General features: G+C 36.0%; 1 protein-coding gene across 1 annotated transcript; it reads left to right on the forward strand.

Annotated features, from left to right (window-relative positions):
* The first annotated feature begins 2609 nt into the window (after nucleotides 1-2609).
* On the forward strand, nucleotides 2610-20039 carry LOC136235970 (ABC transporter C family member 2-like). The gene is made up of 28 exons (XM_066026103.1): nucleotides 2610-2822; nucleotides 3306-3696; nucleotides 4096-4274; nucleotides 4432-4471; nucleotides 4855-5011; nucleotides 5505-5619; nucleotides 5702-5782; nucleotides 6388-6412; nucleotides 6757-6813; nucleotides 7336-7401; nucleotides 8520-8594; nucleotides 8971-9078; nucleotides 9772-9906; nucleotides 10528-10634; nucleotides 10718-10811; nucleotides 11098-11265; nucleotides 12377-12517; nucleotides 13101-13301; nucleotides 13520-13618; nucleotides 13737-13889; nucleotides 14667-15055; nucleotides 15394-15574; nucleotides 15802-16125; nucleotides 16918-17674; nucleotides 17757-17878; nucleotides 18183-18428; nucleotides 19089-19515; nucleotides 19790-20039. Exons 2-28 carry the CDS (start codon nucleotides 3364-3366, stop codon nucleotides 19885-19887), a joined length of 4878 nt encoding a protein of 1625 aa, XP_065882175.1. The 5' UTR covers nucleotides 2610-2822; nucleotides 3306-3363; the 3' UTR covers nucleotides 19888-20039.
* The last annotated feature ends 612 nt before the right edge of the window (nucleotides 20040-20651 follow it).

Genomic DNA, 20651 nt, shown 5'->3' on the forward strand with positions numbered 1-20651 from the left:
ATATATTTTGATTAGATAGAATATACATATACATACGAACTGAATAACAAGCTCTATGTAAAGGGTTATGTATGTGCATTGGCCATACTCTTACTATGTTCCTTTCAACTTGGTTTGATATCGTAACAACAACATTAAACATGATGATAGGTTTATGATGCATTCAGCACAAACAGAGTCCCTTGTGGTGTCAGCATTATAAACCTCATTACCAAGTTCAGAGTACAACGAGTACAACCCAAGTGAAGGAGCATTGTAAAAGGGTCAGTTTAGTCTACTTGCACATACATACGAACTGAATAGCAAACATATACATACAAACTGAATAACAATTTCCTTTACAATGTTCCTTTCCACTCGGTTTGATATCGTAACAACAACATTAAACATGGTGATAGGTTTATGATGCATTCAGCACAAACAGAGTCCCTTGTGGTGTCAGCATCATAAACCTCATTACCAAGTTCAGAGTACAACAAGTATAACCCAAGTGGAAGGAGCATTATAAAAGGGTCAGTTTAGTCTACTTGCACATATATACGAACTGAATAGCAAAGCTCTGCGTTATATTAAAAAGGGGGGGGGGGATGAGTGTTGCCTTTCGGTTGTAATTGACAGTCCAAAGCTCCTTAACTATTTTGACTAGTGAAAGGAAATTTGGAATTGGAATGAGAACCACATTTGGAGCTCACATTGCCTTTCGATTCTCCTTTCACTTAGTCAAGATAGTTTAGGAGATTTGAACACCCTCATATTCAACACAAACAGAGTCCCTTGTGGTGACAACATCATAACCCTCATTACCAAGTTCAGAGTACAACGAGTACAACCCAAGTGGAAGGAGCATTATAAAATGGTCAGTTTAGTCTACTTGCACATACATACGAACTGAATAGCAAAGCTCTACGTTATATTACAAAAGGGAGGGGGATGAGTGTTGCCTTTCGGTTGGAATTGAAGGTCCAAATAGGTTAAGCCTCCATAACTTTCTATTTATAGTTAGGCTAAACCTGAACCCTAACCTTAACAGACCAGGGCGGGACCATAAACGGGTCAGGACCCGTTTACCCCATTTATTCATACAGTAACTATTTAGTTAATTAACTATATTAATTTCATAAAAAAAACTAACTATATTAATTATTTATTAAAATTAATCCAAGCAAAATTAGTATAAATATAGTATTCTCTAATTAAATTATTTTTACATCATTTATATAAACTTAACCAAATTAGTTTTAAAAAAATGAAATTAACTAAACTAAAAAGTAAAATACAAATATATTATCTATAGTACACTATGTTTACTTTGTTTTTAACAAAATAACTATAGTAATTATTAACTAAATTAATACAAAATTAACAAATTATCTGATTTGACCCTTCTTTTATAGAGAGAAGGAAGCTTCATCGCTTCTTCACGGATTTTTGACCCGTAAAGAGGGGAGAAGGGATTTCTCAATGCCCTTCTCTCTAAAAAGACAAAAAAAAAGTCTCATTCCTCCCATTAGACATCATTACGACGCCTAATGCGCTGTACTAGTAAAGCTCTACGTAAAGATTATCTTTGCGCAGAGCTTATGACCATTATGGTGTATCTTGACCATGATGGTAACAATTTTTAATCCGAGATGAGAAACAGTCAATTTTAAGAAGTTATTTCCCAACCCTAGCCGCATGGGTAAATATCTCCATAATCAGCCGAAACTGGGGATTAACCCTTGCAAGAAAGGGTGAAGAAGACGGAGAAGAGGAGGCGGCCGCTGCGTAGTGAGGTTTTTCGAAATAATTGTTTATTATTTTTTAAAGAAAAAGGAAATGATATGTCCAAATTTCAAAGGGTATTGCTATATACCGCATCCAAAATTGCTATCACCGCTCCCATTGGACAATTTTGCCATTGCCATAAAAATTTTGTCAAAATTGAGAAAAAAAATTTGAGAGAAAATTTAAAATTTAGCCTAAACGGATGCGGCATACCACCCGACCCATGGTCGGAACGGATGCGGCATCCGTTCCGCCATGGGTCGGGTGGTACGCCGCATCCGTTCCCGCCATGGGTCGGGTGGTATGACGCATCCGTTTAGGCCAAATTTTGAAATATACAAAATCGTAAAATTTTTAGTGACGAAAAATACTAAATCATTCAATTTTTTGTGACGAAAAATTAAAAATTCTCCTAATTTTTGTGACGAAAAATGCAAAATCGTCATGAAAAATATGTATTATTTTCATGAGTTCTTTGATAAAAAAATATAAATCTTAATGTTTCCGACTCGTAATCATCCATTTTCAATGTTCGGATTGTCACATATCAATTATGTTCATAATTTTAATTATTGTTGTTCGGGTTAATGATTTTGGAGAGAAAACCCAAAGAAGGTAGAGAAGATTTGAGAAAATTCCATTTTCTTGATTCAAAAAGTGAGGAGGGCAAATATATCACAAATGGGCGGTGGACCGACATTTGGGTGCGGTATATAGCATCTCACAATTTCAAGTAGGAAGAAAATAAAAAGAAAAAAAAAACAAAAATAATAATTCACGTAGGTACATGGTATTTTTTTTAATTCGTGTCGTCAGCTATGACGATTCTCTCAATCTTGTTTTCTCTCTCTCCTTCTCCTTGTGAACAAATTCTTTCCCTTCCCTTTCTCTGATTTGGCACTCATTCAATATTTTGTTTCTTCTTCTACTTATTTTTCATTTATCATATTCGCAGCTTCCCTTTTCCGATCAGCTGGTAACGAAAAAGTAGATTCTCTTTCTCAAGTTCGCTTTATCAGTTCCCACATCATTTCCTCCTTTTTTCCCTTTTCCCGGTAATTTTCTTTTTTCTTTTTCGCTTTATTTCTTGTGAGTTCAAGTCTTCATCATTATTACCTGGGTTGTAACTCATGTGCATCTATTTATTTATTTTTGAAGATTTTCTGCCTTGTATTTACTATATTGTTCTTATTAATGCTGTAAAATTTCAACCACATTATTTTTTATATTTTAATGTATTTAAGTTGAGGAGAAGTGTGTTTCTGACTCTGCAAAAAGCTGCGCTCTTTTTGGTTACTTGGATAGTCAGATTTTTAATTTGAGCACGAATTTGTCTCTGCATATTTCTGGTTAACTCATCCACTGGCGGTTCTTCAGATATTTTGAGAAAAAATAAAAACAAATAGAAATTTTCCTGATAGCGATATCTGGTTAGCCAAACAGAAGAAATTGGAAGTAGAGACATATGTTTGTTTTACGGAAATCCAGAAGATATTTGTTTCTGCCAATAACTTCATATCGTTTTTATTATTATGCAGAACTAGTGTTCTGTGGATTATGAGTGAAGAATAATAGCGGGCGAGTAGCAGAGAGAAAATGGCCTTCGAGCCGTTGGTTTGGTATTGCCGGCCAGTGGCAAATGGGCTGTGGTCAAGAGCAGTGGAAAATGCCTTTGGTGCCTATACGCCTTGTGCCACTGAGACTCTCGTCGTGGCCGTTTCTCATTTGGCTCTTATTGCTCTTTGCTTCTATAGAATATGGCTCATTAGAAAAGATCTCAAGGTCCAGCGATTCAGTTTGAAGTCCAAATGGTATAACTATATATTGGGGATATTAGCTGGTTATTCTACTGCCGAGCCTTTATTCAGATTGATCATGGGAATTTCTATTCTGAATATAGATGGACAGAAGGGTCTTGCTCCATATGAGGTTCGTTTTTTTTTCAATTTAATATTTGTTGGCTTGCACTTTGGACCTCTTTTGTCTTCCAGTATCATCATCTATGTTAGCAACACTATCAATGATTCATCTGTTTTCTAGACTTACTTATTAATGTTTGAACCGAATTTATTATGTCTTGGCTCAACATAGAAATTGAGATAAAGCATGAGCGCCGAAACCAAGTTCAAATTTTTCTCTTTGCATATGGCGTTTTCGTAGGGACTCATTTTACAAAGTCCAATTCCTTTTCTGTTGACTTTTGAGCATGCAATTGTGCTGCAACAGTTTTGATTCTTTTTGTGATTCAAACTCAAGTATACTGTTTATGCATGAGTCTTTGCCATTCACTTTACCTGCTAATTGAAGCTATTCCTGATTTGGTGGCAGATAGTTTCCTTGATCATTGAGGCCCTTGCTTGGTGCTTTATGCTCGTCATGATTAGTGTTGAGACAAAAATCTACATCCGTGAGTTTCGATGGTTTGTTAGATTTGGGGTCCTGTATACTTTGGTGGGTGATGCAGTGATGTTCAATCTTATTCTTACAGTAAAAGAATTCTATGATAGGTTTGTATTTCCCTATTACTCTACTTCCCATATTTTGCTCTAAACATGATATGGCTTGTCTTGTCATCTTAAAAGCAAGACAGGGAGTTCTTTCTGTCGCTTCTCATCAAACTTATGTTTGGGAAAGACAAACTTATGGTTTTTTATGGTCATGCAGCTCTGTACTGTACCTATATGCTAGCGAGGTGTTTGTTCAGGTTTGTTACTCTCACTCTCCTTTTCATCCTTAATACTAAACAGTTATTCATGCAGCGTCTGTGTTACAATTTCATTTAATATAATCTTGAGATTCATGCTAGGGACTGAATCCTTTAGTATTCCTGTTGTAATTGCTTTGAAGTTTCATACCTAAGGAAATAGAATACTTCATTGAGCCTCTAAACTGACATTATTCTCCTCTACAAACATATAAGCTTGGGCTTACTAAACATATCTTGATACCACTGATTTAATGACATAACATGATTGGTATTGCCAATATGATCGAATACCTCTTCCACACAAGATGTATGGAATACTTCGCATCTTCGTTGAACCTTAAACATGGAATTTGATCATGTATAATTGTTACTTTGATTAGGGTTTGTTCGGAATACTTCTCCTGGTGTATGTTCCAAACTTGGATCCTTACCCTGGTTACACTCCTATAAGGACTGAATCTATTGATGATGCTGAGTACCAAGAACTTCCTGGAGGAGAGTATGTATGTCCTGAGCTGCGTGCCAACATATTTTCCAGTATGTATACTCTAAAATACTTTTTTCCTAAGCATCATCTGGTAGCCAGAATATTTTTAAATACATTGCATGCTGGGTGATGTTATAAATTCTTTTTAGAATAAACTAAATGTGAATTTTGCTATGATTGTTCTGCCAGTGACAAACAAGCTCTCATGGCTCATTCACTATGTTCAGTTATCCCTTTCTTTTCTATGTTCAACTGCCGCCAATTGAGTTCTATACTCTGTTGGATGCTTGGTGTCTATTTTACTATACACCTAAACTTTTTCTAGATTTATTCAGTTAATTGTTATCTTTTCCTTAAATGAAAGTGCATATAACTTGAGTCAATGAGATTGTTTTTCTGTTATTTTTGCATCTCTAATTGACCATATTATAGTATAGACATGGTACAGAGAACATTCTACATCTTCTGCAGAGTGTACTGGATTGGTAACATATAACATTGCTTAGCTTACTAATTTTGTCCTTTTTTTCCTTCTTTTTCTAGGAATTGTTTTTGCGTGGATGAATCCCATAATGCAGCTAGGTTACAAGAGGCCTCTTACTGAGAAGGATATATGGAAATTAGATACATGGGATCGGACTGAGACACTGAACAGCAGGTCTGTCTTGTTTTAATTTACATTTGATTCTACATGCTTTATGCATATTTAGTGTTGTGAATTATGTTTGCTGGCTCTGTAGGTTCCAGAAATGTTGGGCTGAGGAATCACAAAAGTCTAAACCCTGGCTTTTAAGAGCATTGAATAGTAGTCTTGGAGGAAGGTAAAATAACTGCACAAGTGATTTTTTTTTTCCCCTTAAGAAATTTCCGCACCAACAAACCATCCCTTGTACGCTATATGCCAGTAGCATGTCTGTTGTCGTATTCAAATAGGGGTGTTGGAGACGGTTGGTTTTGAACCAAGATGTGTAGCATATAGTATTTGTAAGAACGTGTATCACTTGTAGGAGATGAATCTTACTTGAAGAACATGATTTGAGAAAATGATAGGATCAAATGCATAACCTAAATTATTTTCACAGTTTCAATCAGTATAACATTTCTGTTTCCTTGAGCTGGTTTTTGGTCAACTTAATAGTATTTTATATGCAATTATCTGGCCTGGATATGAATTATTATTGATTGTTTCTTTTTTCTTTAGAGCCGTTTGAGATTGTAAGCACATACATTAAGGAATCATTCTTCATAATACATGTTCATTTCTGTACTTGTGAATAGGCAATTGTTGCTAATGATATGCGGTTGGAACAGTATACCTTTTGTTGTCCTTTCAAGTAACATTTGCCAGTTCTCCTATCTGGCCTGCATTGTGCTTGTTTATGATTACATATTGCGCCTAATTTATTTTCCTTTCGGCTTTTTGTAGGTTCTGGTTTGGAGGCTTTTGGAAGGTAATGAACTCTTCCCATCAAACCAATTTTAGACTTGTTTTGGCTGTTGAGGTAGACACAACACTAATAGATGCACGATGCAGTAAATAATGAGTTAGACTGATTTTGACCAGTACAGAGTTTTTCATGTCAGGTTTTAATTAATATATGCTAATGTCTTATTAATTGTTCTTTATATATATATATATATATATATATATATATATATATATATGATACGATGTATGTTTCTTATTTTATTAGGCATTATTTTAGCGCATGGAATCAACTAAAAATATGTTATGTATTTTAGCATATGGAACTTTAAACATCTAATAAGTTCTTATTTTTTTTTTTACTCATAGATCGGTAATGATGCTTCCCAATTTGTGGGGCCGCTATTATTAAACCAACTCTTAAAGGTTAGTTCCACTTTTCTCCGTGTTTCGTTGAATAAATGATCCAATCTTTTCTCTTGTTTGCTCCATTTGCTTAAACTGTATTGTGCAGGTTTCTTTGTTCTAGTTTTGTAGTTAAGATTTCATTTTTCCAAATCTTTTGTTCATTAATCTTTCTGCATTGGTACTTGCTGGGGCAGGTTTTGCAGTTAGGAATTATTTAAGCGCATGGAATCAACTAAAAATATTTACCAATGATTTTAATATGAATCCTTTACTCCTAATATACAGAACACAATTTTATTTTATGTACATGATTGTTGTCCTATTGTTTATTAATGCCACTTATTTATTAGGTATGTATTGAATATATTATGGTGGGGTTCCTTGTTGTCCTAACAAAGTTGTAAAGTGTGAAGTATTGTTAGGATGAGGGGGTGGGACCATCAGGTTTGACGTCTACGTTTGTTGATTGGCAAGAGATATACTCCTATTCAATGTGTTTCACAAGTATTTTACTTACCTTGTTTTATGGAACATGTGCAGTCTATGCAAGAAGGTGATCCTGCTTCGATTGGGTACATCTATGCTTTCTCAATTTTTGTTGGTGTGGTATGATACACATCCTCCCTTTATTTTCCTTTTGATTTTTATTATATCGTGCTGTTTCAACAATATGCAGTATTGCATTTTTCTGTGATTTTCCATGCTAATTCTAGGTAGTCCTAAATAAATCAAGTTTAATTATTAATCCCCAAACTTGCCATGGTTTAATTAGCCAATTAGGCATACAAATACAATACATAATTCAGATTACATTATCGAAAAATTGGCACATCGTATATTCAGATTACTGCAATACCTCCAACGGATTTTAATGTGCATTCTTATGGATTGGTCTTTTATCACCAATTAAGTAATGTCATGGTAAATTCTAGAGCTCCTAAACTTGGTCTAATGAGTGGCTCTACTGTTCCTTAATCACATGTACAATGTTTCTTATGTCTGAGTTGTTGCATATTTGTGGAGTATACATGACTTGTAAAGACTTACTTTGATTGATATGCCTAGACTTTTGGCGAGCCACGCATATACTGGAAACAACCATAATATGAGTAGAAAGGACTGATGTTACATTGAGTATTTTTGTCAATTGGTTGTTTAACTTTAACAAGCATGGGCTATGAAAGGCCTGAAATGATATATAGATGCTTCATTTCAGTTTAATTTAATAAAGGACTTATATTCATCAAACAACGAATCAACAAATTTGGACGATTCTCACAGAAATATATCCATGTGTTGAAAAATTAATATTGATTCTGCATTTATCCTACAATTGTCTTTGTAAATTAAAATATGTTTTATTTTCTACGTTCAATCAGCCAAGTTTCCTTTTTGTAAACAGGTCCTTTTATATTATTTAAGATTCATGCCTTTCTGATGCAAATGGCTAGTCACTAGAGTTTTGAGAGCTCAGTAGTTACAATATGAGAAAATAGAGCTAATGAAATAATAACTAGTGCCGTATATTAGAAGTGCTTTGATGAGGGATTATGCCTCTTGTGCATTGGAAGCTTGCAATTAAGAGATGTCTCATAATATTCAAATTTTATTGATTTATCTCATCAAAATTAAGTTATATTCTTTTAGGCTTTCTATTCAGCTGCTTTTATAATTGAATAATAAATAATCATCCAGAATTTTTTATTTGGCGTAATCATTTCCAGGTATTTGGCGTGTTATTTGAAGCTCAGTATTTTCAGAATGTCATGCGTGTCGGTTATCGGCTGAGATCAACTTTAGTAAGTCGATTGTTTTGTTGAACTATCATGCTATTTATATTTTGCTTCTGTTGTATTTTGGTTTAATTCTACAGTACCAAAATAAATTATGAGAATTAAAATAAATTTATCATCAAAATTTTCCTGCTAGAAATGTGAATTAATTTTACAATAGAGTAATAGAGAAGTAAATGCTTAAGAGCCGTACATTGGCATTGGTCTATAAATGTACAGTACAGACATCAAGCAGTTTTATGTGGCCTCAGGAGGCATTCTTACTTCGGAATATGTTAGTTATTTCAACATCTTATTTTTGGTCTAGTTAGCTTTTAGATTATTAGGAAGAATGAGATTTCTGTATTTGGGTAGTTTGAATATATATTTTCTTGTGTTTCAGATTGCTGCTGTATTTCGGAAATCTCTAAGGTTAACCCATGAGAGCCGACGTAAGTTCCCATCTGGAAAAGTAACAAACTTGATGACCACTGATGCTGAAGCACTTCAGGCATGTCCTTTCTTTACTATGTTTTTGAACAATATGAGATTCGTAATTGCTGGCATTGATAAATGTCTTTTCATCTTTCTTATTCATTCATTTATATATTTTGGAGGTCGGTCTCTGGGGTCGTCGGAGGGGTGCCAACCTAGTTGGGATGTCTCCGCTCTCAGCTCCCGCTCTTAAAAAAGATGTCTTTTCATCTTTGGTATAGAATTAATGAGTTGTTTAGGTTTCAAATGATGATACAAAATTGCATCTCAAAAGTGTTCAGTGAGTTGATTGTTATGAGGACATGGTTGCAAGCACCCAAATGATTTATGTTAATCTGAAGGGAAATTCCTTTAAAAGAGATTTTGAACCCAGCATTTCCTTATTTTGCATCTTTTGACTGCTTTTGATCTTTAAATAAATAAACACTCGTGCAGTATGAATTTCTAGCACCACTTTTTTTTTTTTTTTTTTTTTTTTTATGTAACCTCAGGAATCAGGATTATCATTTCATCCATTTGATTATGCAATACACCATCACCATCTGTTTTGGATAGGACGTTGGTTTTTTTTGTAGCTCCAAATGATGTCCATTTCCTGTTTATCACTCTTGTCTTGTGAATGAATGGGGAGGCACAATAAATTCCTTTCCTGCTCAAAAAGTTTTTATTTTTCGTAAATATTGGTACTAATTGTTGAATTTTTTTACAGCAAATATGTCAATCGCTGCACACTTTGTGGTCAGCTCCATTTCGGATTGTCATTGCTATGGTTCTGCTTTTTCAACAGTTGGGTGTTGCTTCTCTTCTCGGTGCGCTAATGCTAGTGCTTCTATTTCCCATACAGGTACATGAAAGTTCTCTAACTGTTTGCTTATTGCATCAGTATTTTCAATCTTCTGGAACAAAAAGGTTCCCTTTGGGCTATAGAAGTTTTTTTTTTCCTATTCAGTTTCTCTACTCACTCACTCCCTCACTCACTCACTCACTCACTCACTCACTCACTTCTTTGTGTTGAAGTTAACCATTTTACGTTTTTATGAGAGTCGAGAAAAAGGACAAGGTTACATACACAGGCTTGGGAAACTACAATCTTAATGAAAACAATTGTGTCACTTTTATTGTATTTCAGTAATTGGCATATTAAAATTCCTTACGTCTATTACCAATTGCTTAGCTCAATTGGTCACCTACAGTACAGGTGATTGTAGGTGGGTGTGGAAGTCATGAGTGTAGCTCCCGGTTGCTTTTGCAATGTAGAATTATGAATCCAGAATTAAGTGGACGACACTGTTGTTTTCTTATTCCCCTTTTCATGTTCTTGGATGAAGTGCTTCCCTGATTGAATTAGTTGCAGAATGTAAATTTGGCTTCTTAGAAAATTTTAGGTGTCGTATGTAAATTCACTTTCTGATCTTTATACCTTTCATCAGATTGTCACTAATATTATCTGTCTGTGTTGGATCAGACATTTGTTATAAGCAAAATGCAGAAATTGTCGAAGGAGGGTCTGCAGCGCACAGACAAGAGAATTGGCCTCATGAATGAAATTTTGGCTGCAATGGACACAGTGAAGTATGATGCATGTTGAAGTAGTTTCCTTATTGTTCTTACAGGAGAAACTGCTGATATTTGTTTAATATTTTGAATTGGCGTAGATGTTATGCATGGGAGAATAGCTTCCAGGGAAAAGTTCAAAATGTTCGGGATGATGAACTATCATGGTTCCGGAAAGCATCACTTCTGGGAGCGGTAGGTTGATGGCCTATTTGATAGAAATTCCCATTTATTGACTTCTTGTTATGTGGACTTTCCAATATAAATCCCCACTTTGTTGATAGTTAGAAACACTCTGTCCTTCTATTTGGTTGATAAATGTCTCATATTGAATTTGTGATTGCACTTTTGCATCTGAAGTTTGGTCAATTGATGTGTAACGTATATGTTTAGATATAATTTATTTGCCTACTCTTTTTTCTTTCTTTTCACATTTTTTCCGTGTACGGCCTTTTCTCATTTTTCATTTTTCCATTTGCAGTGTAATGGTTTTATACTGAATAGCCTCCCGGTGGTGGTCACTGTGATTTCATTTGGTATGTTCACTTTGCTCGGGGGAGATCTAACACCTGCAAGGGCATTTACATCACTTTCCCTGTTTGCTGTGCTTCGCTTTCCCCTCTTCATGCTTCCTAATATAATTACCCAGGTTTTATTTTCTTTATCAATTTGTCCTATCTCTTGTATCCTGTGGACTGCTTAGATATTGCATATAATTTGTGGAGAAAAAGTGAGGATTGTTTCTCCTATTCCAATTGATTTAGTTGCTGCTTTTTGTCCGTTAACAACAACAACAACAACAACAAAGCCTTAGTCCCGAAATGATTCGGGGTCGGCTAACATGAACCATCATATAAAACCGTGAAATCAAGTCGTGTCAGCGACACAAATTCGCTCCCTCCACTCCTTCCTATCCACTCCGTCCGTTAAATGATTTTTAAATTTAGATTGCTTTAATTAGTTAAACTACTAAAAAATGACTATCAATTCCTCTGAAATAAATTGTAGGCCAGATAATTATTTAAACCAATTCATTGGAAGCTGATTGAATTCTAATCTATTGAGAGGCTGTTAAATTTTTAGGTACAAAAGGTATTTCTCAGGTACACATTATGCATCTCCTTTTAGTATTTCAATCAATTACATAATAGGTGTCTTTTATTTTTATAGGAAAAATCATTAATTTAGAGAACAGTGCGTTCTGTGATGGTCCAGGGTCTTCTTCTGTTTGCTCTAAAAAGGGCGGCCCGGTGCATTACGCGTCCCTTCTGAGCGAGGGTCCGGGGAGGGGTCCCAGAAGGGTGTACTGGGAGCAAGCCTTCCCCTGCCAATTTATTTGGCAAGAGGCCACTCCTAAGACTCGAACCCGTGACCTCTTGGTCACACGACAACAACGTTACCGTTGCGCCAAGGCTCGCCCTCTTGGTCACACGACAACACGACAACAACGTTTACCCGTGACCTCTTGGTCACACGACATCAACGTTTACCGTTTGCTCTATTTTAGGAAATTTCTTATTTGCCTTTTTGCATATTGTTTATTTTTTCTTTTTTCAATTGAAACGGTTAACTAAATCCAAAACGAAGGCAGGTTTAGTGGTTTTTTATGCTGTTCGATATTATTTTTTTCTTTTCATCTCTTTAATCATGTTTAACTTTTCTCATAGTACATGTCTGACTGATTTACACGTATTGTGCTCTGCATGCGATACCTAAACAGTTTATGTTGTTTGGCTTCTAATGATGTTGCAATGGGACAGGTGGTAAATGCAAATGTATCCTTGAAGCGTTTGGAGGAGCTACTTCTAGCTGAAGAGAGAGTTCTTCTGCCTAATCCACCTCTCGAGCCAGGACAACCAGCCATTTCAATAAGAAATGGATACTTTTCATGGGATTCAAAGGTTCACTTTCTGACCTTTATTTTTTTTATCACATTTGCACATCTCTCTGCTGCTAATGCTTGTAAACTGAATTATTTTAGTGCTCCAGAATCGAAGTTTGAAGTTGACTTCGTACTGAGTATAAGATTATTCTTTGTTGTTTCAAAACACAAATATTTTTGAATCAAATCCATTTCCTGTTGGTCAACATGGATTGATGTAGCTTTGTTGCAAGAATGTTTCAGGATAAGTAAAGTAACCACACAGGCATAGAAAACTACTTTTGACTTGGATGTTATGTTATGTTTTATATAGCTGTGACGTGTAAAAGCGGTCTTTCACTAGATCTATAATATTTAAGCATGCTCTTTCACAGACTGGTATCTTGTACTCTTTGCAGTAGCATGATAATTAACATCGGCTGAACTTCACTGTTGCATTTCAGTTAAGCTGTTAGAGAACAATAAAACTTATCAGCTACTTGGTGATCTTTAATTTGGCAATGCTGCTATAATTTTGAGGCGCAGATAGGTTTGGCTTTTGTCCAACATGTCAGAAGGTGGTGTACTTCTTTTTAACTGGAAGAAACTAATTTCTTTTCTAGGCAGAGATGCCCGCATTATCAGACATCAATGTGGACATTCCAGTTGGTAGCCTGGTTGCAGTTGTAGGTAGTACTGGAGAAGGAAAGACTTCACTTATTTCAGCAATGCTTGGTGAGCTTCCTGCAATGTCAGATACAAGTGCGGTTATTAGGGGCACAGTTGCTTATGTTCCACAAGTTTCATGGATTTTTAATGCAACTGTAAGTAGTGGGATATTGATGTTACATATTATTAGACTCATTACTTTATGTTGTAAAGCTTGCAAATAATGTATTGTTGTTCGCATCGATTTGTTTAAGAAGCTCTTTGTAGGATTTCAATGGGGCTCATGATTGAAGCCACATGACGTTGATACGTAACTCAACTGATAATTACAAAGTTTTGTTGGTGTGGTGACTTTGAAAGTTGATTATTGCAGGTACGAGACAATATACTGTTTGGGTCTGCCTTTGATTCAGCAAGATATGAGAAGGCAATAGATGTGACTTCATTGCGGCATGATCTGGACTTACTGCCTGTAAGTTATTTGGGAAGTTATCATGCTATGTGTGCAGTCTCTTGGATAAGAGTATGCCAAATATTTTTAAAAAATTTCATTCCCAAATTTCTTACGCGGTTTTGTTCCTATTTGTTAGGGTGGTGATCTCACTGAGATTGGTGAAAGAGGGGTAAATATCAGTGGTGGGCAAAAACAAAGAGTTTCCATGGCTAGGGCAGTGTATTCTAATTCGGATGTTTACGTTTTTGATGATCCATTGAGTGCTCTTGATGCTCATGTAGCTCGTCAGGTAAGTTTGTCATAGATTATGATAAAATAATCTTTGAATAGACTTGTTCTGACAAAGAATAATTTGGGTTATGATCTGGTGGTATGTCACATCAACACTTTTTGCTTATGCTTGTTGAACACAAGATTCTAGATTGGGCCTTTAAGATGACTAATAGCATCCAATAATAGGATTGGGGGAGGGTATGCTTTGTGAAGTAATAAAAATTTGTCTACATGCTTGCTGTGTACAGTTCTTTCTCTTTGCAAACGTAACAGGTGCTATTCAAGAAAGTTTTCACTCCCAGCCACGTATTGCCAAAGAATGATAGCTGGGGCATACTTGACTTTATTACTGGATGAATAGGTTGCTTAGAACCTCATTTATTTCATATCCAAGATAATTACCTTTGCACTACAATGGTGATCTATCTGAAGCAATACATTTATTTACTTTTTCTTATATATCATGCATTAACAATTAGCATTATTTGCTTTCCTATAGCATCTGCACATAGCTTTTCTCAGATCTTCAACTTTACCATTCTCGGAATTTCTTTTGAAATAGATGTTGCATAATGTACTTCTCTTTGCCATCTATCACATTGTGAAGGTATCCCAGAATCAGATCTAGGGAATGATGATGCAAATTTTTTCATAAATTAAGAAACCAACTTCTTCCTTGTTTTCTTTTGTATGTACAGCTCATCTTAGCAATATTTGTTGTTGTGATGTGCATATGGTGAAGCCATAAGTTTATGTCATTTGAGGGCCTCAAATTCAGAACAACTTTTTTCAGGTTTTTGATAAATGCATCAGGGGAGAATTGAGCAGGAAGACGAGAGTACTTGTCACAAACCAGCTCCATTTTCTTTCACAAGTTGATAGAATCATCCTTGTCCACGAGGGTATGGTGAAAGAGGAGGGAACATTTGAGGAGCTCTCCAGTAATGGGATGTTGTTCCAGAAGCTGATGGAAAATGCAGGGAAAATGGAAGAATACGTGGAAGAGCGGGAAAATGGTGAAGATGTTGATCATAAAGCTTCCATAAAACCTGTTGCTAATGGTGTAACAAACGACTCACATAAGAATGCAAATGAAATAAAACAAAACAAAGAAGGCAAATCTGTTCTTATCAAGCAGGAAGAACGCGAAACCGGTGTTGTCAGTTGGAAAGTTTTGGTTAGGTAATACTAATAGTATTCGACTGCATGTTACTAATTTTCTCTTCCATATTGATTGACAATGTACTTCAAGAAAGCACACACCAATATACCCCACTGTAATAAATAAGTAAATCACAATGAAAATTCGTGCTATGTTCTACATTGAAATAAAAGCTGTATTGGCATTTCATGCCTATATGCTTCAATGTCTTCAATCATCGAATCCTCCAGCAAGGACCGGAAAGCTTATTTTGTGGGAACGATTATGTAATTTTTACCTGGTACTGTATGTATGTATACACAATGTTATGAAGAAGTATATGATACATCTAACAAGTGTGGTGGCAATCTCTTTTCAGGTACAAGAATGCATTAGGAGGTGCATGGGTGGTAATGATACTCTTTATGTGCTATATCTTGACTGAAATTTTACGAGTCTCAAGTAGCACTTGGTTAAGCAATTGGACAGATCGAGGCACTGGAAAGACCCATGGGCCTCTTTACTACAATCTCATCTACTCTCTGTTATCAGTTGGTCAGGTATGACTAATCAGATGACAAGAAAGTTGCAATTATGCTGTAGGTTTTTCTATTTATCTTCTGAAAGTCACCCTTCTTAGGTATAATTCTGCCAGTAAAATGCCTTAATTGTCTATGGAGGAATTAGAAGAATCCTTACCTTAAGACGTGTAGCTTGTGTTTTAAATGGAAACTTCTTAAATATTTTCTCTTATTCCTATTTGCTCTATTTCTTTTTCCTTTTCCAGGTTTTGGTGACCTTGTTGAATTCATATTGGTTGATCTTGTCTAGTCTGTATGCTGCCAGACGATTGCATGATGCTATGCTTGGTTCCATATTGAGGGCTCCAATGGTGTTCTTTCACACTAATCCCCTTGGACGCATTATCAATAGGTTTGCCAAGGATCTTGGTGATATTGATCGCAATGTTGCCCCATTTGTGAACATGTTTCTGGGTCAAGTTTTCCAGCTTCTTTCTACATTTGTCCTGATTGGAATTGTGAGCACCATGTCTTTGTGGGCCATAATGCCACTTCTGGTTCTGTTTTATGGAGCCTACCTATATTATCAGGTATATTTATATACTTCTTATATATGCTTTTATCCAACTTATACAAGTAGAGCTGCCACCATTTGCAGTTTAAAGGTTATTTTTTATATTTTGGCTGCTAAGGATTTAATCGGTATGGTTGGTCAGTAATTCAAAATATTGGAAAAAAGGTTATAGTTCAGTAATAAAATGAGCTTTCATTTTACTGAATTCATCAATTCTTTTGGTTCTGTGTTATGGAGCCTATCTGTATTATCAGGTATATTTTTATACTTCTTATATATGCTTTTATCCAACTTATACAAGTAGAGCTGCCACCATTTGCAGTTTAAAGGTTATTTTTGATTTTTTGGTTGCTAAGGATTTAATCGGTATGGTTGGTCAGTAATTCAAAATATTGGAAAAAAGGTTATAGTTCAGTAATAAAATGAGTTTTCATTTTACCGAATTCATCGATTCTTTTGGTTCTGTTTTACGGAGCCTATCTATATTATCAGGTATATTTTTGTACTTCTTATATATGCTTTTATCTAACTTATACAAGTAGAACTGCCACCGGTTGTAGTTTAAAGGTTATTTTATTTTTGGTTGCTAAGCATTTACTCAGTATGGTTGGTCAGCAATTCAAAATATTGGAAAAAGGTTATAGTTCAGTAATAAAATGAGTTTTTATTTTACCGATTTCATAGATTCTTTTGGTGAACTGTTGTTGGATGCAATGTGATGCATATGCAATGTTATGTCCAAAATCCGAAGGAGTAAAGTCTTATGCCAACAGTTGGAGTTGGTTATAATTCTTACTTTGTTTTACAGAGCACAGCCCGTGAAGTAAAACGCCTGGATTCTGTCAGTAGATCACCTGTTTATGCACAATTTGGTGAAGCTCTGAATGGTCTTTCAACTATCCGTGCATACAAAGCTTATGACCGGATGGCTGACATCAATGGAAGATCTATGGACAACAATATCAGATTCACCCTTGTAAACATGAGTGGAAATCGCTGGCTTGCAGTCCGTCTGGAAACATTGGGTGGCCTTATGATTTGGCTTACAGCAACATTTGCAGTGATGCAGAATGGAAGGGCTCAGAATCAGCAGGAATTTGCATCTACAATGGGTTTGCTTCTCAGTTATGCTTTAAATATTACAGGTTTATTGACGGCTGTGCTCAGACTTGCAAGTTTGGCTGAGAATAGTTTAAATGCTGTGGAGAGGGTTGGCACTTACATAGATTTGCCATCAGAGGCTCCTCCTATTATTGAGGGAAACCGCCCTCCTCCTGGATGGCCTTCATCAGGTTCAATCAAATTTGAGGATGTTGTACTGCGGTACAGGCCTGAACTTCCGCCAGTCCTACATGGATTGTCCTTTACAGTGTCTCCAAGTGACAAGGTTGGGATAGTTGGAAGGACTGGTGCAGGGAAATCAAGCATGCTCAATGCTTTATTTCGAATCGTTGAACTAGAAAGAGGAAGAATCTTGATTGATGGCTGTGATATTGGAAAGTTCGGATTGATGGATCTACGCAAAGTACTTGGTATTATACCACAATCACCAGTTCTTTTTTCAGGTACATTCTCTTGATATTCTTGGTTAAATCTATAATGATAAGAGATATTGCTTGCTGACAATATATATCCTATTTTGTTTAGGAACTGTGAGGTTTAATCTTGATCCGTTCAGTGAACATAATGATGCTGATCTTTGGGAAGCTCTGGAGAGGGCACACCTGAAGGATGTTATAAGAAGGAATTCTTCAGGTCTTGATGCTGAGGTAGATGATTTACTCTTCTGAGTTTGTTGGGTGTCAGGGCAGTGTGGGGCTGGTGAACCCCACATGTTATAGATTTTTTTCTGTATATCCCTTTTGAGTTTTGTTAATTGAGTAGATAGCATAGTCATCCTTGATTATTTGAGTCTGCAGAACTTCTCTGACTTGACTGGATAACTTCGAAAGTTAGACTTGGGACTTGAGAGTCTTTTCTTAATGTTCCCTGCGACTCCCTTCTGCATTTCTTGAGGATTTGGCAGTAGGTTAACTTAATTGTGAACTATAATATTTATTGTGATTTCTGAAGGTCTCGGAAGCTGGAGAGAATTTCAGTGTAGGACAGCGACAATTGTTAAGTCTTGCTCGGGCATTGTTGCGGAGATCAAAGATACTTGTTCTTGATGAAGCTACTGCTGCTGTTGATGTTAGAACTGATGCACTTATTCAGAAAACTATCAGAGAGGAGTTCAGAACATGTACAATGCTAATTATTGCACACCGGCTTAATACCATTATTGATTGTGATCGGATCCTTCTGCTTCATTCTGGCCAGGTACTCCTCAAATTGAAAGCTCTGTTATACTATTGTTTGGAACTTATAGGGAACCATTTTCTACATTTGTTGGTGCGTGGTACAATTTAGTTAAAGTAAGTCACAGTGAAATGCTGTCCTGGTCAATGCAAGTGATCAAGTAAAAATGCATTGAACTATTTAGAACTACTCTGATCCTTTGGAAAAGAAAATTTTGGGATAGGGTTTCTATCGTTAGGGTGAGAATTTCACCATTTTGAATGATGAAGGTTAAAAAAAAAAAAAGGGCGGCCCGGTCGCATTACGCGTCCCCGCTGAGCGAGGGTCCGGGGAGGGGTCCCACCACAAGGGTGTATTGGGGGCAAGCCTTCCCTTGCCAATTTAATTGGCAAGAGGCCGCTCCTAAGACTCGAACCCGTGACCTCAGGTCACACGGCAACAACGTTTTACCGTTGCGCCAAGGTTTGTTGTTATATTTTCATTTTTACTACGATATTTATTTGATGTTTTGAAGGGAACTAGTTTACTTGCTCGCTCACTCACTCAAATATCTTTGGGAGCAGATTCTGCTCTGGCAGGGGTGATAAATTTCTAATCTAATGGAAAATGTTGATCATTCATCTTTATGTGCTTTATTTGCTTTCATATTTCAAATGCATTACAATACTTTATTTTCTTCAGGTTCTGGAATATGATACACCAGAGGAACTATTGTCAAATGAAAATAGTGCATTCTCTAGAATGGTTCAAAGTACAGGATCTGCAAATGCTCAGTACTTGCGCAGTTTAGTACTAGGTGGGGAAGGTGAGAATAGATCTGAAAGACAACAGACGAAACGCTTAGATGGGCAGCGAAAATGGCTTGCTTCTTCTCGCTGGGCTGCTGCTGCACAGTTTGCACTTGCTGTTAGCCTGACTTCATCTCAGAATGACCTTCAGCGTTTGGAAATCGAGGACGAGAACTCTATCCTTAAGAAAACAAAGGATGCAGTAATAACTTTGCAGGGAGTGTTGGAAGGGAAGCATGACAAAGTAATTGAAGAATCACTAAATGAGTACCAGATTTCCAGAGATGGGTGGTGGTCAGCTCTTTACAAGATGGTTGAAGGTACAAATACATAACCTCTTGTTTATTTGTTGGAATCTTGTTGTGAATGCCTATTTCTAGGTTTTCTTTTGCCAATTAGGCTCGTGACTTTTACTAGTTCCTCTGTTTCACAATAGTAGGTAGCATTTTTAAAGAAAATGATAGCATGCTCTTATCAACAGTTGTTTCATAATAATAGTCCAATAGCTGCCTGCAACTTATCATAGTAGTTGTCCATTATTGGTTATCCTTTCTTCAACTATGAGCTTTCTTAACTGAATAACTGTGTGTGCAGGTCTTGCGATGATGGGGAAATTAGGTAGAAACAGACTTCAGGAATCGGATTATGGGTTAGAAGAGCGATCAATTGAGTGGGACAACGTTGAAATGTAACCTAGCAGTAGCAGTAGCAGTATTTCTCTAACTAAAACCAAATGGTTATTATATTTGTTAAATCAAGTGTATATTTTTGATCTCATGCTGTTCTGGTCTACAAATAATTGGCTGCATGGATGCTTAATTGCAATTATTCTCGTTTAAGATCCCGTTCTGAACAAATTATCAAGCAGTTATTGATAATTTGTCTTAAAAAAAAAAGTTAAGGTGTTTATTTTTTTTATGGAAATGCAGGTGATTAGTCAAAATAGTGTATTTAATTAGTACTATATATGAAGGTGGTTTTACTTAATTAATTGTTTTACTTTTCCAATGTGTGGCCTTAAATTCAGGTGCAACGCCGAGACAAGACAAGACTTTGAATTAATGCACTAAAACAAATCTGAAATCCTCTTCTTGGTAATATCACCTACCTTTTGGAGCGTCCTCTTCATCTGGAAAAAAAATTAAAAAATCTGACATAATTGGTACAGGAAAACTTTTAGAAATCCAAACTTCACATTTTTAAAATATGTTTTTTAGCATTTTCTAAAATACTAAACTCTTTCCGGTTCATATTATTTGTCATATTTGATCAAATTCAGAGGCAAAGAGGGCTGGACCCCTCTGGCCGTCAGAACCACCATGATTACGGGTAGTTTCGGCCCACTGTCTCCATAAAATTTGAGACTGTGGTGGTTCTGGCTCCCCTGTTTCCAAGAAATATTGGTGGGGTATTGAATTATCACTTCAAATTTCTTATTTTTTTTTGGTCTATTAGG

This window comes from Euphorbia lathyris, chromosome 1, assembly GCF_963576675.1.
Source record: "Euphorbia lathyris chromosome 1, ddEupLath1.1, whole genome shotgun sequence".
Lineage (NCBI taxonomy): Eukaryota > Viridiplantae > Streptophyta > Magnoliopsida > Malpighiales > Euphorbiaceae > Euphorbia > Euphorbia lathyris.

Coding starts and splice junctions, on each gene's coding strand:
- LOC136235970 (XM_066026103.1), top strand. CDS start 3,364: ATGGCCTTCGAGCCGTTGGTTTGGTATTGCCGGCCAGTGGCAAATGGG. Junction 15,575..15,801: donor CTCTGTTATCAGTTGGTCAG/GTATGACTAATC, acceptor TTCCTTTTCCAG/GTTTTGGTGACCTTGTTGAA. Junction 18,429..19,088: donor TTCTGCTTCATTCTGGCCAG/GTACTCCTCAAA, acceptor TATTTTCTTCAG/GTTCTGGAATATGATACACC.